Source organism: Babylonia areolata, chromosome 19, assembly GCF_041734735.1.
Source record: "Babylonia areolata isolate BAREFJ2019XMU chromosome 19, ASM4173473v1, whole genome shotgun sequence".
Lineage (NCBI taxonomy): Eukaryota > Metazoa > Mollusca > Gastropoda > Neogastropoda > Buccinidae > Babylonia > Babylonia areolata.
In genome coordinates, this window is record NC_134894.1 from 51,228,762 (window position 1) to 51,246,504 (window position 17,743).

The 17,743-nt window shown below is 45.6% G+C and overlaps 1 protein-coding gene across 1 annotated transcript in view; it reads left to right on the forward strand.

Annotated features, from left to right (window-relative positions):
• Window positions 1–16,582, forward strand: part of LOC143294199 (mucin-5AC-like) — an 89,099-nt gene extending 72,517 nt beyond the window's left edge. The window contains exons 44-48 of the mRNA XM_076605630.1: window positions 566–676; window positions 2,225–2,308; window positions 9,687–9,818; window positions 14,404–14,455; window positions 16,057–16,582. Of these exons, the coding sequence (XP_076461745.1) occupies window positions 566–676; window positions 2,225–2,308; window positions 9,687–9,818; window positions 14,404–14,455; window positions 16,057–16,403 (726 nt within the window). The 3' untranslated portion in view covers window positions 16,404–16,582. The remainder of the gene's footprint in view (window positions 1–565; window positions 677–2,224; window positions 2,309–9,686; window positions 9,819–14,403; window positions 14,456–16,056) is intronic.
• The last annotated feature ends 1,161 nt before the right edge of the window (window positions 16,583–17,743 follow it).

Sequence of the window (17,743 nt, forward strand, 5' to 3'; positions counted from 1 at the left end):
TGTTGCCTCTCGTCCGTCCTTGCACAGTGCCTTGCAGTGTCTTGGCAAGCCTGTTGATCGGGGACGTCATGGCGGGCACAGTGATGGTGACGTCATGATGTTTGTGGCCATGCAGGCCGTGTCGGGACTGAGCGGGGATGAAGAGGACTGAATCATTAAACTTGGGGGGAGGAGGGGGGCCCTAGCTGCTATAGTAATTAGAGAATTGGATATGTGAATAGACACATACATAGATATACAAATGTATACATCTGCCATATATGGCAGATAGAAAATAATCAAATGCACACAATATTGTTTACGTGCATAATAATGTGTAAGATATCAGATTTAATAACAGAGAGAGAGAGAGAGAGAGAGAGAGAGAGAGAGAGAAATCTCTCTAGCTCAATTTTATCTCAATGTCTTCTCTCTCTCTCTCTCTCTCTCTCTCTCTCTCTCTCTCTCTTCAGAACAGTATCATGTTCACTTCACACATGTACCATCCCTGGGAAATGCTCTCTGTTCCTGCAGTGAAGGAGAGAACTGGCCGCCACTCATCTGACACACCCCATTTGCATTGCAGATCGGCGACACGTGGACTGAGGGGCTTTGTGGAGACTGCTCCTGCGTGGCCGGAAGTGACGGGTCTGGCGAGGTGTCGTGTCAACGGCAGCAGTGCGCCGCCTGCAAGCTGGTAACTACCTGCCACTAACACTGATTGGCTGGATCCCCTCCATTTCCTGCCTTTGGTCGGCGGCCTGTACAGCAACAGTTTGCTTGTCGCTGATTGGTTGGAAGTTTGCTGTTGTTGCTGCCCTTTCTTGTTGCTGGATGGTTGGATGTAATAATTGCTTGCATCAATCAATATCTATATATCTATATATCTATCTATATATATATATATATATATTTTTTTTTTTTTCAAATTTTACTTGAATGTGTTGTATCTGTTGCTGTTAATACAGAGACTGTTTTTCTTTCTTCTGTAATTACTACTATTGCTACTGTTTCTAGAGCAGAAGGAACGACATATGCGCTCACTCCTAAAGAATTTCAACAAAATCCCACACACGTGGTCCACCTCCCCTCCATATCTCTTTCCACCTCGCCTCGCTCCTCCAGCCTCCCCTCCTCCCACATACTCTTTCATACATGCACGTATAAAAATATATCGCTGAAAAATTTGATAACACTATTGGACTTTCAGCAACAACAACAACAGCGACGACAACAACAACAACAACAAAATGAAGAGAATGTCACGGCAACGTTTGTAAAGCTTAAAACTTCTTCCGATGTTGATTCATTTTCAAGCATGTGTCAATGATTACATGAAATACATATTCCCTTTAATCCGATTAGGACCAGCATATCAAGACACCGGAGCACTCTCACAGCGTCCAACAAGGAATCAGACACGACGTAAAAGCTAACAAATTAATCCGTACATCCTCACGTTCTGGTTAGAGCATTGCATTTATACGTTATGACATCAGCAAACCTGTCTTCACGAAGGTTCATTTTGGTTCAGTTACTTTCTTTTCTCTTTTGTTGTTGTTGGTGTGTTTTTATGTTGTTGTTGATGATGGCTATCGGTATCAGACCAGCAATGGCAATAGCAGTTAGTTGATGGTCGGTCATTACAGACATGTGGCTGTCCTCGTGAGGACCCTGGGGACAAACAGCCACAGACCGAGAAAACTGCCACTGTAAATCATCCATCAGAGAGAGGCCACAGACCCCACAGACTGAGGAAGTAATCACTAAGTGCACAGTCTGTCCTTATGTGGAGTGGTGGCCTAGAGGTAACGCGTCCGCCTAGGAAGCGAAAGAATCTGAGCGCGCTGGTTCGAATCACGGCACAGCCGCCGATATTTTCTCCCCCTCCACTAGACCTTGAGTGGTGGTCTGGACGCTACTCATTCGGATGAGACGATAAACCGAGGTCCCGTGTGCAGCATGCACTTAGCGCACGTAAAAGAACCCACGGCAACAAAAAAAAGTTGTTCCTGGTAAAATTCTGTAGAAAAATCCACTTCGATAGGAAAAACAAATAAAACTGCACGCAGGAAAAAATACAAAAAAATGGGTGGTAGTGTAGAGACCTCCCTGGGGAGAGCAGCCCAAATTTCACACAGAGAAGTCTGTTGTGATAAACAGAAATACCAAAAAAATAAAATAAAATAATAATAATAATGAAACTTGTCGCAGCCAGAATCAAACTGTATATGTTTGTCTACAGGGTGAACAGCGGGTGGATGTACCCGATCAGTGCTGTGGTCGTTGTATTCCCGTTGGATGTGTCCTCAACAATAAGGTCTACAAGGTATCCATCCCTTACCCCGCCTCTGTGTGTGTGTGTGTGTGTGTGTGTGTGTGTGTGTGTGTGTGCGAGTGACAGGCTTAAATTACAGTATTCTTTAAAATACAGACATGTTTATTTTTAGATTTTAAGGTTTATTTAAGCATCCTTTATTTTTCTTTTTTTTCAGTATTATCATTATTATGAGCATTTACGCCTAAGCTTGTAAATAAGCCGTAGGCGTTTGCAAATAGAACACATACGTAAATATCAAAAAGGAAAAATTCAACACAAGATACCATATATTATCAAAAATTACCCCCCCCCCCCCCGACACACACACACATACACACACAACTACACCCCCACAATACACACAAGCACACGCGCACGCACGCACACAAGTCATAGTACACAATCATAAATAGTACACAATCAAAACTACAATCATTCTCCATTTAAATGCACTGTTAGTTCCAGTGCCAGGCAATGAAGTTTGCAAAGAATCAAACTGTTCTAGCGTGACTTGAAAGCTGCTTTGGGAATAGAACACAGAGGTGGGGAGGAGCTTTTGTTTTTTCGTTTTCTCTCCGACATAGTTTGGAAATCAGTTTCATATTCTACCATTGTCTGTGTGCCCATGTCTCCCCGCCTCACTTCTGTCTGTCTGTCTGCCCTCCTTCTCCCCTCTCAGTTTTCTTTCTTTTTACCAGTTTGCTGCATCAAAGTAAGGCATTGTCTGAAGCAGATTTGATAAGCGTTAATATTGAAATGGCGCGGCATTGTGTCTGAATTATTCCCTCTCACATTGAATACATGGCTGATGTTGTGTTTGTATTATTCCCACCCATCTTGTATGCAAACGTTACTTCCTGCTTCTCTGTCTGTCTGTCTGTCTGTCTTATGTCAGTCAGTCTGTCCGTTTGTCTTTCTTTCTCTCCCCCCCCCCCCCCCCCCCCCCCCCCCCCCCCCCCCCCCCCCCCCCCCACACACACATGCACGCACGCGTATACAGAAATACAGACACAGACACACACACGTGGCTACTGTTGAAATATTAAAACTAGATTATACATTCTGAGAAAAAGCAGCGGTGCTCTCTTTTCTTGTTTTTCTGTGATCCAGAGATGTAAAAATTAAAGATATGAAGTAATATTCTCTGATGTGGAAAGGTGATTTATTAATATTTTTCCTGGCGGTAGAAAAGCAGGAAAGATGTAAAATACAAAATATGAACATCTGATTACAGCCCATATTCAAACATTTCCAACGGGGTGTGGGGATGGGGGGTGACGAGTGGAAAGATGGATGAGAAGATCATCGGAACTCTACGAGAAAATTACACTGACAGGGCCTCTGCATAATTAATGTTACAGCTCTCACTTTGCATGTCCAGAAAAATATACATAAAACATAGGCTGAGATGTCTAGCCATGGAAATGTATTCCAAATCTCACGCCAAAACATACTAGCCAAAAGTTGTCCCGTGCGCGACAAATCGACTGAAATGCGAAAACAGAACATTTCCACTATACATGGGCTTTCTGCTGTTTTCAACATAAAACAACTAAATTCGCTTCGATAATTAGCAAATTAGCTATAAGAGTCATATCCACTGCATGAAACAAATATTTCAACTAATGGTGAAACCAACTTTTTCTCACATGTCGGCTTGTTGAAATCGACCGGCCGACTGATCTGGGGAAAGGAGACAGGTTTGGTATAAAGTCAAACCATTCTCAATGTGAAGAAAGGTGCTGGTGTGAGGTAGATTTTTTAGAGAACCTGTCCAAAAAGGACGCTTCACAGCGTTCAGTAAATTGAAATCGGAACGCAAAACACTTTAAGACAAAAAAGGAGGTTTGCTCAAATGCTGACATGAATAAACACTCTGTCTTTGGACACACACAGTTGCACACACACGCCCACGTACATTCTGATGATAGTTTACACTTGGTCTTCAGTGACACATCTCTCAGAATCGTTATGTCCACCAGAAGGGAATATCGGGTAGGAAATGAGGAGGGTGAAATTGTATTTAAAAGCAGGATAGGAGGGACTCTGAAAGTGAGGCTGCAGGATGGAAACGGTTCTTTACAGTGGTACAAGGAATGGATCTAGAAGATGTGACTCAGCAAAAGAGGGAAGAAACTTTCATGAATATAAATTGACATAGTTCAAAGGCAATGGAGAAAGGAATTTGTTGGAATGTTGTAGGAGATTCAAGACCATTTGCATTGGATTCTGCATTTGATGGCTAGCCAGTGAAGTTGCTTTAGTAAAACAAAAGCAACAAAAGAAAACAACAACAACAACAACAAAACACAGGAAAAAAACACAAAAAAGGAATACAGTTTTGATATTTGCAAACTCTGAGAATAAGCCTGACTGCTGAATTTTGAATACGTTGGAGTGCATGATGAATAGTTTCTGATGGTACTTTGAGACAAACATAGCCCAAGTTGAGTCTAGACAAATTGCGAAAGGAGACTGTGGGCAGTTATTCATGTGGGTGGGGGACTGCTTTCTGTTTCGTCAAGTGAAGAGGTGGCTCAAAAGAATTTGATAAAAGAAAAGATGAAGCAGGTGGAGTAGAAGCGAATAAAAAATAATAATAATAATAAAAACACACACAAAAAAACAAACAAACAAAACACTGACCACGCAGCCAAGTGAATGTCTTGTGTCACACATGTTAAATGGAGATCATGCCACAGGCGATAAAACACGCAGTACATTTACATTAAACGACTCTTTCATTGTTCTCAGCCATGTAGGCATTATCTGACGTGTACAATGCCCAGTCGTGGACACAAGACATGTGGGAGTTGCAATCCTCGAAGGCAGGAGAAGACCAGAAACAGACGAGAACTGCTTGGTTTAAGTATACACAATGATAATGGTATACCCGGAAGAACTCAGTGAAAAACAGCTGAGACCCTGGTGTGGCGATTAATGTCTGGCGAGCTTTTAGAAAATACTGAGAGCAAGAGAGCGAGAAAGTGTGTGTGTGTGTGTGTGTGTGTGTGTGTGTGTGTGTGTGTGTGTGTTACTGAAGTGAAGAGGTATGGCGGTGGCGGGGTGGAGAGGTAGAAACCTTGTATCTTTTCTCTCTTTTTTTCTTTTTTTTCTTCTTTTGCGTTCGACAGCTACGCAATCAGGGTCGAAGTCCGTGGGATGCCACAAACTCGGACGTCCGGCGAAGATCGGCTACCGTCCCCCAGAGCTTGGTGTTGAGGTCAGCACCCCAAGGCCAGGACTGCTGCCGCATCTTCTCATACAGGGGGCAGTCTTGGGGAATATGGGATGTGGTCTGGTCAGCCTGGCCGCAATCACATAGGGATGTGGCTGCCACTCTAATCCTCTTCAGGTGTGCTCGGAGGCCGCAGTGTCCTGTGCGAAGGCGGTAGATGGTAGTCTGGTGTCTCCTCTCCAGTGTCCTGATGGGATCCTGGTGTGCCTGGTAGCCTCCGTTCACGGTGACCCAGCCTCTTCGGAATCTGCGGAGGAGGAGAGTTTTTGCTTCCTCATACGTGGCAAGAACAGTTGGCTGTGTGAGCTGGCTTCCTTCCTTAGCAAGGTGGTCTGCACGCTCGTTGCCTGGGAGGCCTACATGTGCAGGCACCCACTGGAGGGTCGTTGAGGCTGTTTGGGTAAGGGTTGCGAGGGAGGCCTTAAGGGACTGGATCAGTGGACCAGGATCAGGGGAGTCAAGGGCCTGCAGTGTGGATATGGAGTCAGTGAAGATGGAGATGCTGCCAAGGGGCTTTCCACAGGAGGAGAGGAATTCTGCTGCTGTTTTAATGGCCAGGACTTCAGCTCTGAAATTGGAACAGAGCATTCCTCCAGGGAGTGCGATGCTGCTGTGCTCTCCATCGGGAAACCTGACAGACACCACTGCCTCCGTTGTGTGTGGCTTCCTCCGCTGATCCGTCCGTGTATACATGGGTCCAGGAGCTGGCTGGGTAGGACTCCTCTATCATGACCAGAGTCAGGATCTTGAGAGTAGCTGGTTGCTGGTCTTTCGTGGTGATGCCAGGAACTCTGAGGCTGATGGTGGCCTCTGTCTCTTGGTCGAGCCTCCAGTCAGGCAAGGCAAGGTCAGCGCAAGACTCCCCTTTTGCCGCCAGAACATCGCTGTGCTGTGCTCTGAGTGCTTTATACTGGTGGTTGAGGCTCTGACGTTTGAGACGGTTCTTGGTGGGCTGCTTCAGTCTGTGGTGTAGGTGGTGTGAGGGCAGTCTTCTGAGCTTCTCTCCCTGCATCAGGACTTTCAGGTCGCGTCTTCTCTCCAGCGGCTTGACGTTAGCAGTTTTCTCCATGTTATGGATCGGCGTGGACCTCATGGCTCCAAGTATGAGGCGTAGTCCCATATTCTGGACTTTGTCGAGCCGGCTCTTGTTGGTCTTGGAGGCTGTTCCCCACGAGGTTGAGGCGTACTCCATGGTGGGTCTGACCGCTCCCATGTAGACCCTGGCGAGAAGCCTGCTGTCTGCTCCCCAAGTCGTCCCGGCCAGCTTCTTCAGCAGGGCTAGCTTGCGGATGCCTCTCCATTTCCTCAATCTGGGGCCTCCAGGTCAGGCGGGTGTCCAACTTGACGCCAAGGAATTTTGGTATATCCGTCTGGGGCAAGACCTGTCCCTGGAGCTTCAGCTTGACTTGCTCGTTGGCGGTGGAGAGAGAGAAGAGTGTTGCGTTGGTTTTTGTGGTGTTGAGCTCAAGACCCCAGTCTTCTGTCCATGTAGCGATATTGCTGACGACTTCCTGAAGCCGGTAGGAGGCCGTGCTGGTGTGTTCAGCGGATGTCCATACTGCCAGGTCGTCTGCGTGCAGACTGTTGGAGACGTGCTTCGTGATGTTGTCTCTGATGTCGTTGATATACAACAGAAACAATGTTGGGGAAAGCACTCATCCCTGGGGGACACCCTCACGTAGCTTGACCTTTCTGCTGTGGAAGCCGTTTAGTTTGACCTTTGCGGTCCTGCCGAAGAGGTAGTGGTGGATCCACATGTACATCTTGCTACGTACGCCGGCTTGGAGAAGTTTCAGGATGAGGCCCTCCTTTTACACTTTGTCAAACGCTCTCGACAGGTCAAAAAACACGGCCAGTGTCTTCTTCTTCTCCTGGAAAGAGTTTTCGATGTCCTGGACAAGGAGGGCTAGTTGGTGTTCTGTGTTGCGGAATTTTCTGTAGCCGGTCTGGGTAGGTGAAAGGATGTTCTGTGTTTCCAGGAGGAAGGTGAGGCGGCGGTTGACCATCCTTTCCAGCAGCTTGCCGACACAGCTCAGAAGGCTGATTGGTCTGTAGCTGTGGGGGTCCTTCTTGTTCTTTCCCTTCTTTGGGATCGGGATGATCTCTGCCTCTTTCCAGATGGAAAGCACAACTCCTGCTGTCCAGCTGTAATTGAAGATTTGAAGCAGCACTGTTCTGGATGCTGGTCCCAGGTGCTTCAGCATGTCGCCAGTGACACCATCAGGCCCCAGAGCTTTCTTGGGCTTCAGCTTGCGAATGCCTTGTTTCAGCTCCTTCATGGTTAGTGGTTCGCTCGTACAGCTGTCATCTATGCCATGTGGGTCTGATGTCATAAGTTTCGTGGTTTCCTCTCGTACCTGCTTGATGCGCTGTCTGGACATGTGGATCGTACTCTCCTCTCGGTACAGTTCCGCAAAGGTGTTGGCTGCGGCCTGGTGTCCAGTAGGGACGGTAGTTCCTGCGTTTGCCTCGTGGAATAGCTGCCTGCGCCGCGTCTAATACTGCCTTATTAAAAATCTTAGCATTTTCGTTGATGTCGTGGTGCGACAGTGTCAGCGCAGAAGTCCTCTTGTCTGCCTCATGCTTCAACAAGTCCCAGTTTGCCTTCTTGTAATTCCAACTTGCTGGGAGCCTGGTGGGATGGGTTTCAAAATGTCTCTGTACTGTAATGAACACTGGCCTGTGGTCGCTGCCTCCAAGCTGGGGCGACACCTCCCTTTGGGCAATGCTATGGATGTCGTCTGTCGCGAAGGCCAGGTCAGGAGTGCTTGTGGTCCTCCATGCTCGTGAGTAGCATGCAGGTGGATCTTCTGGACTGTTGATGAGGATCAGCCGGTTACTGATTGCCCAGTTTTCCACATCTTCTCCCTTCTTGTTGAGATCTTGGTAGCCCCAGCTGGGTGATCCAGCTATGGGAGTCAACGAGGATAGAGTCGAGTTGTATTTGGTTTGTAGGTGAGTAGACATTGAGGACTGTCACTCACGTGCCTGGCAACACCAACTTGACTCCCAGAAATTCTGTGTCGAGATCAGCTTGACCAGAACTCTGGGTCTCTGCCTCTGGGATCTTGTTTCTTACCAGGGTGATGAGGCCTCCCTTTGGTCTGTTCTCTCGGTCTTGTCTAAACAACTCATAACCTCTTATGAAAAAGCGATGAGTGTTCTTGAGGTGAGTCTCTTGGATGCAACATACATCGATCGCATTTTCACGCAGAAACCGCTGGAGCTCAGCCTTCTTGCGCTGTACTCCTTCCGCATTCCAGTGGACGATACGAAGTGCTGCTTGCCCATGTGCTCCAATCTGTTCTCCCCAAAGAATCTGGGAAGCATCGCGTCCGTGGTCGGTAGTAGTGGATGGGCCATGGTCCAGGAAGACGACACCACATCGGTCTAGCGTTGTCTGCGTAGCCATGTGTCGTAGAGTGTGTGCACAGCCGGTTTTGACTAGATCACGCCCCTCAGAGAGGCCACTGCGGCGCCGTCTTCGGTGATCTCCTGTTCTGGTAACGGTTTACAGTTGGCCGGGTTTTCTCTTGGGGGTTTTCCTTCTCTTGGAAGGACTGCCTGCTGAGGCTAACGGACTCCATCTGCCCGGGTTTGAAATCAGAGTTGTCCTTCTCCTAGACTATGTGGGTCCACGGCACCTTATTCCATATCATTTGGTGCAACCCTCAAAGGGAGGGCTCCCCCATCCGCCACCCGGGGGACGCGCCCCTACGCCGTATAGTCCCAGCGCGAGGAAACCTTGTATCAACATCAAAGCGCGGTGGGAACGGATCATAAATAAGTACATGAAGGATATTGTCATAGTTCTGCTCGCCGTTCCTCATTCCTCCATCCTGCCCATCCCCACCCTTCAGCCCGTCCGGGAGGGATCGCTGGGCCTGTAGCGTCATCAGACTGCAGATATCTGGCAAGGCCACAGAGATGTGGGTATCTGGAGGTGCATGTCAATAATTATGAGGTCTGATGGGGGTGGCGGGCAGGGGGTGGGCGAGGATGGGGAGCTGGGAGCTTGCTTTCTGGGAGTGTGGATTGGGATGAAGATCAACCCCTTCACTGCTGCTGTGTGCTTAGTAAGGTAGCATAACCTCTCTGAGGTGTGTTGATATGTGTGTGTGTGTGTGTGTGTGTGTGTGTGGCCTGCAGGAAGGAGAGAAGATGCCCAGCACCCGGACCTGCTACAGCCAGACGTGTGAGCGGGACGGGGCCGGCACGATGGTGGTGAGGGAACGACGGCTGCACTGTGTGTCACTGGACAGGCTGCCTCTTTGTCTGCACGTGAGTCGTCTGTCTTCTCCCGCACTGTGTGGGGCATGTGCACTGGACAGACACAGATCAGAGAGGGAGAGTGTGTGTGTGTATGTGTTTGTGTGTAAGAGAGAGAGGGGGGGGGGGTGCGGGGGTAGGGGGGGGGGAGGAGAAGAGGAAAGGAAAGGAGGAGAGAGAGACAAGACAAGACAAAGGATTTAATGTCCATTCAGCGTTACAACGGCCTTCAGACGGGGGCCAGAAACAATACGCATTCTTGTGAACACACCTCAAGTACTTTGCATGATCATTTGAACTTTTAACACCGACGCGCAGGCACGCGCTATGGCAGAAACAAATTCATTCACACACGCTCGCAGAAGAGAGAGAAAGAGACTGTGTGAGAGAGAGTGTGTGAAAGAGAAAATGAGAATGAGAGTAAGACAGAGAAACAGAGAGAAAGGTGAAAAAAAAAACCAAAAAAAAACAAAAACCAACCCAACAAAACAAAACAAAAAACCCTTGCCGATGGATCAGTAACAAATACCATGTGTCATTATCAGACTCGATGATAGAGTGTTGTTGAAACTTGCTGCACTCATTCTGAAGTAACTTGGTTGTAGGCACAAAGTTTTACCGTTTTTCCGTAGCATCGCGTAATCCACATTAGGCATACATCTTCAAATGCAGCTTGCGAAAGATGGAATTCGTCTCTGCTCCAGTTTGTCACAGCTGGTTCATATGGATCGCAGCAACCATTACCTCACATCGCTTTTACAACCGTCGACAAACATTCTCAATGTATCGTTAACACCACAGTATACCGTTGACCTAATTCGTCATTTGTGCGGATTGGGCAGCCAAGCCCTCCTGCCCCCGCCCCCCACCCTTAACCACCCCACCCCCAAGAAAAGAAACATCCCGAACTTGAACGCCAGAGAGCATGACACAAGACCTTTCCATGACGTCAGCGTCACCGTCTCCAACTCTAGATTGGTGATTTTTTAAAGCAGATATACAAACATTGCTCCTTTTTGACTCACTTGTGTAAACAAAGTGAGTCTATGTTTTAACCCGGTGTTCGGTTGCCTGTGTGTGTGTGTGTGTGTGTGTGTGTGTCCGTGGTAAACTTTAACATTGACATTTTCTCTGCAAATACTTTGTCAGTTGACACCAAATTAGGCATAAAAATAGGAAAAAATCAGTTCTTTCCAGTCATCTTGTTTAAAATAATATTGCACCTCTGGGATGGGCACAAAAAATTAAAGAAAGAAGCCAAATTATATGCAAACTGCATTTACTGTTATATTTATCTTTTTTTTTATTCTCTAAACTTGGCACTTTGATCTGATATTCTGACACAACAAGAGCAGTCATTATTATAATTTTTTGTTCACAGGAACTTCTTTTGCTAAGCATGGAAGTTTTATTTATTTTGCAAACGTTTTGGTGCAGATAGAAAAAAAGGGAAATTAATCTGTAAGGGGACTTAATTTGCTTTAAACTAATCTTTCTCATCTTAAACATTACATTTCGAAATTATACTCAATTCATAAAAAGCTTGTGTGTTTTACTCTCAGTGTACAGGGCTTTCACTATGTTCATTCGCCCAAGTGGTCTTTTTCGGAAAAAACTAAAATCAGTACGACGAGTGGACTTTATAGATCTATTGGCTGAACCCTGAAGGTCATGGGCAAAAATCAATTGCGTACACATATTTATACACATTCAAAGCGCGTGCTCATATTCTTCGCGAACGCGAATGACGCCATTTTTTTTCAAGTTGTTGACCTGCCCGTTCAATCCTATATTCAATGGACAATACACGATAACATGTGATGGAAAGTTGGAGAAGGAGACCGTTAAATATTTATTCAGAGAAAGATTTGTGAACGCCTCATCACTTACTGGATTATGCCCCAAACTGCCATAAAAATATCCACAATATCAGTCGGAATTCACAGTTAAAAATTGTAAACCATGCGAGTTAATACCCTTGAATTGATGAAACGAAAAAATTTCCAGTCTTGACTTTTCTCAAATTGAAGTCCTTTTCACTTCATACGACAAAATACTATATTTTCATATCAACTTTAAAACTCTAAAACTAGAGTGAACATAAAAGAGAAATTGAATCTACCGTGTCGTACTACATTCCCTGCGGGTGTAACTAAACTTGTACATCTATCTAGATCTAGAGAAAACGGCTAAATGTTGCAGTGTGACTGCGGCGATAGCCACGTTCTCCTTTACCGCGGACTTAAAAAGAATTTTTTATTGCCCTTAAAGATTTTTTTAATGCCCAAGATACACCAGAATAATATGATTTAAACAGCGTTCTCACTGCGAATATCGCAATTGATTTATCGCCCTTTAAAAAAGTATGTTCAAATATTAAATTTTAGAACGTCAGTTAAGGGGCCACGATAGTGTAATGGGTAAGACAGTTTCTTCTCACCCGAACACGCGGGGTTTGAATCTGGTTAGGACTTCTTTTTCTTTCTTTTTTTCTTTTTTTTTTACCCGAAGCTTTATAATAACAAATACAGAACACATTTTAACGATTAAATTTTTTAAATATTTTTTTAAGTGTATCACAAGTGAGTCTTGAAGGCCTTGCCTCTCTTGTTCCTTTTCTTTTTCTTCTTTTTTTCCCTCTCGAATTGATATTTATCACCATCACCATACAAACCAATGAACAACAGTACAAAACGTGTTGGTTTCCATCAAGGTCATTAGCCTATCACGTGACAGCTGCTGTGCCCCATATTTGCACATGGTCAGGGAAATCTGTATTTGTTCTTCCACAAACGTCGTAAAGGTATGTCCATGACGTCAGACTGGGCGCTGACCTAACTTGACGTCATACAACATTGACGTTAACCTTAGTGGCACAGCTCCAAGAAAGCCTCATATCATACAACATCGATGCTTCTTCCATCAAAACGTACTTTCCCCGTTCCCAGCCGGATTTTTATGAGATGAGCCTGTTACATGAAAGGACCACCGGTAATGAAAATCATGCTGTCTACCAAAGTAACCTATAAATAGAAACGGACCGGGAAGAGAAAAGAGTTGCTTAAAATTAAACCACACTAAAAAGAAATAGTCTGGAAACGGGAGTCATAAGCCAAGTTCGATGCACAAATTCTTGGCGGAAACCTTCAAGAATCACCTCCCCTCCCAGTTAAAAAGCCGAACACACACACGCGCGCGCGCGCGCGCTAATCACTAAACCTGTATTATGTTCAGCCATACAGATGCAAGAAAGGGCACAGGAAGAGAGAGTACGATTAAGATCGAGACAAACGAACAGTCTGTGCTTGACGCGCGTCAGTGGATGTATGTTGTGCGGGATGCGGTGATTCAGCATCTGCTCGTGATAACCAGTGGTCTGGGCGTTAGACCTTCTGGCAGCAGATGACAATGGAAACGTCTTGTCTCTTTTGAGTTCAAGTCACACACGCACGCACACACACGCGCGCGCGCGCGCGCACGCACGCACGCACGCACGCACATACACATCATAAATACAAACAAAAGACCAGCAATGACAAGAACGAAAGCCGCGAACATTGGTTACTTCATTTCTTCCTACATAGTAACCTCAAAGATACTCACACAAAGTACTTTCGTCTTCTTCTCCTTCCATAACTCTGTGAAGTCATTGGGGGCCCTGCACAAAAGAACTAGTCACCACATTTCTCCAGATCTGTTTGTTATGTGTACATTAAAAAAAAAAAAAAAAAAAAAAAAAAAAAAAGCCTGGGTCTCTGCAAATGGTTTCACAATCACATATAGTTCCTTCCATATACAGAAAGTGCGCGCGGCAGCCGGGCATCACGATGTGTTTTTTAACCGAATAGATAGCTGTGGTGATAGGAAGACGCCTGACCTGTTGCCGGTGGGAGTTAGGGATGGGGATGCTTCATGACCGCTGTGATGACCACAACATTTTATGGCATCTCGTCGTCCGCACTAAATTGTCCATCTCCTCCAGAATTCATTCTTCATGAGACAGCGGGCTGGCCGAGATTGGAACCGACAATGTGTGTGTGTGTGTGTGTGTGTGCTGGTGGGGGTTGGTTGGTGGTGGGGTCGTTGGTGTCTGTTTGTGCCAGTGTGGGTCCGTGAGAGAGAGAGAGAGAGAGAGAGAGAGAGAGAGATTAGAGCAGTTAATCTTTGGCTCACATATATATTTATTTGTATATAGAAAATAACAAATATGCTAGGAAATAAAGACGCTCGTAAATGTACAGCATCTGATCGAGCAACCGAGAGACAGACAGACACAGACAGAGAGAGACAGAGACTGTTCCTGATCATGTATGACATGGCTTTGAAGTGTAAAAACTTGTGTACTTGCTGAAGTAGATTTCATTTTACCAAATAAAAATAATGCTATCCGAAAAGGGAGAAGTCCAAGTAAAGACTGGTGACCAACGTTTGAGCCCAGTCTAATCGTATGAAATGGCAGCCTTCACTGCCAAGGAAACTGACTGCAGCAGTCAAAGGATTAATAAAGCTGTCTTGTTTTGTCTTGTCATGTGATGTTATGCTGACTGTAATGGCTGTACCATAACTTGACACTGTGTGTGTTGCCTTGTGTATGCAGGACTCAGAGCGCTATGATGCGGACGGCTGCTGTCTGGTGTGTGTTCCCAACAGTAAGTCAGCATCATTCACTGTGCTTTTCAGCCCGTTTTTCCCTCTCTATGGTATGAATGTGAGAATGAGTGAGTGTGTGTGTGTGGTGTGTGGGGGTAATTACGAGTTCGTCACGCAGTATCATTAACACCCACATAATTCCAATTTCAAGGAGTGTTTTAAAAGGCAAGTATTGCATTGAACTAGGAGGCAAAATTGCACTGGCTCTTAGTGCTGCAGCCTTGTGGGCTAGTTGGCCTTTGGGAACCATCCCAACGCCGACTGTCCTTAAACCCTCTTGGCCGAGAGAGTGGGGATGTATTTGGGCAAGACACTCTCCACTATAATCAAATTCTGACCCAAATAGTCGGAACATGCTGTTCTGATGGTCACAGTCGGACACGACTGACTGACTATCACACACACACACACACACACACACACACACACACACACACACACACACATATATATATATATATATATATATATATATATATATATATCGAAAGCGCTTTGATTTGTCTCTGCACAATATTCAGCGCTATATAAATACCATTATTATTATTATTATATAAATTGCGTTGAGGTGTGTGTGTGTGTGTGTGTGTGTGTGTGTGTGTGTGTTTTCGGCTTGTTGCGCTTCTCTTGAGCACGCTGGCACCCCTAAGGAACGACGACTCGTACACAAGCCCATCTGGATACCACAGCATATACCTCTGATCGGAAATACACGTCATAATGTAGCCAGTGTCTCGTAATTCATCCCCACATTGTTCTCCAAAGCATGTCTTTAACAACAAGAGTGAAAACGCTATCGCGACCTGTTAGAACGTGGGCTTTATTCAAGAGTCGATCCAGCCTGTGTCCTGTCGCCGTGTGTTGGCGTGCTGTGTTAGCGCTGCACGCTACGTGGCCCTGAAACAGCACGGGGACCCGGCCTGCAGCTGAAGCAGGCACCAGTGAAATGGCTTCCTCCTCCTCGGTGAAAGCAAAGGGAAGCACTGAACGAATCTTGGCACGGAATCTATGTGCAGGCTGAAACGGGGTCTTGGCGATGGAGCCCAATATCTCAATCTCTCTGTCTCTGTCTGTCTGTCTGTTTGTTTGTCTGTCTATCTCACTCTCTGCTTCTGTTTCCCAAATTACTCAAATCATCTCTATGTCTCTCATTTTTATTTTTCTCGTCTAATATCACTTAAGCTTGAAAGACTCAAAATTGAAGACTACTGCTTAAACTGCTGGTAGTTGGTACAAACTGCTCGCGTACCCACTACAGGAACTTGTGTGCGCGCGCACGTGTGCATGTATGTGTGCGTGCGTGTGTGTGTGTGTGTGCGTGTGTGTGTGTGTGTGTGTGTGTGTGTGAGTGTGTGTGTGTGTGTGCTCATCTACGAGAGTACTCGTGTGTACGCATTTGTGCGCTCTATTGTATTGAATAAGTTTGATATAGTTCAGTAACATGCTTCATCATCATCACCGGCTTTTGTAATGAAACGTTCTGTTGATGACGGTCGATGACGACTTTGTTGTTGATCAAGACAGTGTTGTTGATGCCAGCATTGCCGCACAGCGCACCAGGTGAGAGTAACACTGAGCTGTGTGTTGGTTTGTTGTCCAGCCCTGATGAGCAACAGGACGGAACGGTGCGCGGCGTGTTCAGTCCAGCCCTTCTTCCCCGAACCCCAGGACAGCGTGTCTTACTTCAGGCGGCACAACCCTCACGGCGTCCTCTGCACCAACTTGCACCCCATCACCGACCTCACCCACTGCACAGGACAGTGCGGCTCTCAGAGCTCCTACCAGCAGCTGATTGGAGGGTTTGACGCCACGTGCTCCTGCTGCCAGCCAACGAGCGTGTCGCAGCGTCACGTGACCCTGAAGTGTGAGGACGGGAGCAGCATGGAGCACAGCTACACGGTGGCTGAGCAGTGTCAGTGCGGAGCCTGCGACAGTCAGGGGCAGTGACCACATGCTGCTGCCCCGTCACCTGCATCGGCACTGCTTCAGTGACTCTAACCACCTTTGTTTGTTCACTTTTCCTCCATTATCTTCCTCCTTCTTCTTTCACGAGAGCTAATTCCCGTGTAATCTTGAGGGAAACAACGTTTGTGTGCAGCCACCTGGGCTGATCTTAAAACCAGCCACGAATGAATTGAGGAATATCAGATGTAGGTATCTAACATGTAGCTGTAATGGTCTTGGTTAAAAAAAAATAAGCGCACATTTTCGCTTCCATACCTGTTTTTGACAAGTAAAATGCGATGCTAAAGTCGCTTGATTGTACAGTTTGAGACTCGCAAAAATCACATTGATCTTTGGTCTGTACCACATGCTAATGAAAGGATTTTCTGCAACTACCGATGAAAGCTCAACCATTCGTATCTACTGTTCATTGTGTATTCTGAAAGGCTCTTACTAAATAATACTTTAATCAAGATACGAAGATATGCCAGTGATAAAAAGCCAGTTTTTGTGTATTGCTTTTTGCAGATGAAATGTGTTATGAAATAGAAACAGAAATATTCAAAACGCCTTTTTTTTACTCTGAGATAGAGAATACCACCGACTGTCATATATCACATTAAAGACATAAACAGATCACACTGTCGTTCTTCATTATTTAGTGTGTCACAGTTTTGACCTTAGGTGTGTGATTCAGTGAAGTTTAAACGAGTATCATAATATTAGTTAAAGCTACTGATCTTTTCGCAAACACGTACATTACCAAAGTTGTAAAAGGAAATAGGAAACAGTCCCATAGACGGAAAACCACTGTAAAAAGATAACATAAGTAAATATACAAACAAACAAACAACTCATGTTGGATTATATAGCAGCACAGACAATGAATCTGTTTACTAGCCTTTTATAACAGATTAGAAAGCTGTTTGTTTTTTTATATCTAAAGATACAGCAGAATGATTTGTAAAGCAGCATCCCAGCAGGTGTAAGAGGGGTACCATGTGAGTCCTAGTTCAGAGTCAGGAGGTGATAAGGAACACGGCAAGAAATGACTTGGGATGGCGCGACTGCTTGATAATAAATCTTTCAAGCAAAGTTTGCATTCCTTCCTTTTTGTATGTACGTGTCTATCGAAATGCATGGCATTCTTTCTCCAGTGTGTGTGTGTGTGTGTGTGTGTGTGTGTGTGTGTGTGTGTGTGTGTGTGTGTGTGTGTGTGTGTTCTTTTGTTCTTCAGTTTACTAGAGAGAGTGGAAGTGTGTGGTAATATTTAATTTCACGTCTCTTTACTTCTCTTCTTAGTGCATTGATAAGTAAAATGTGATTCAAATGTGATTAGATCG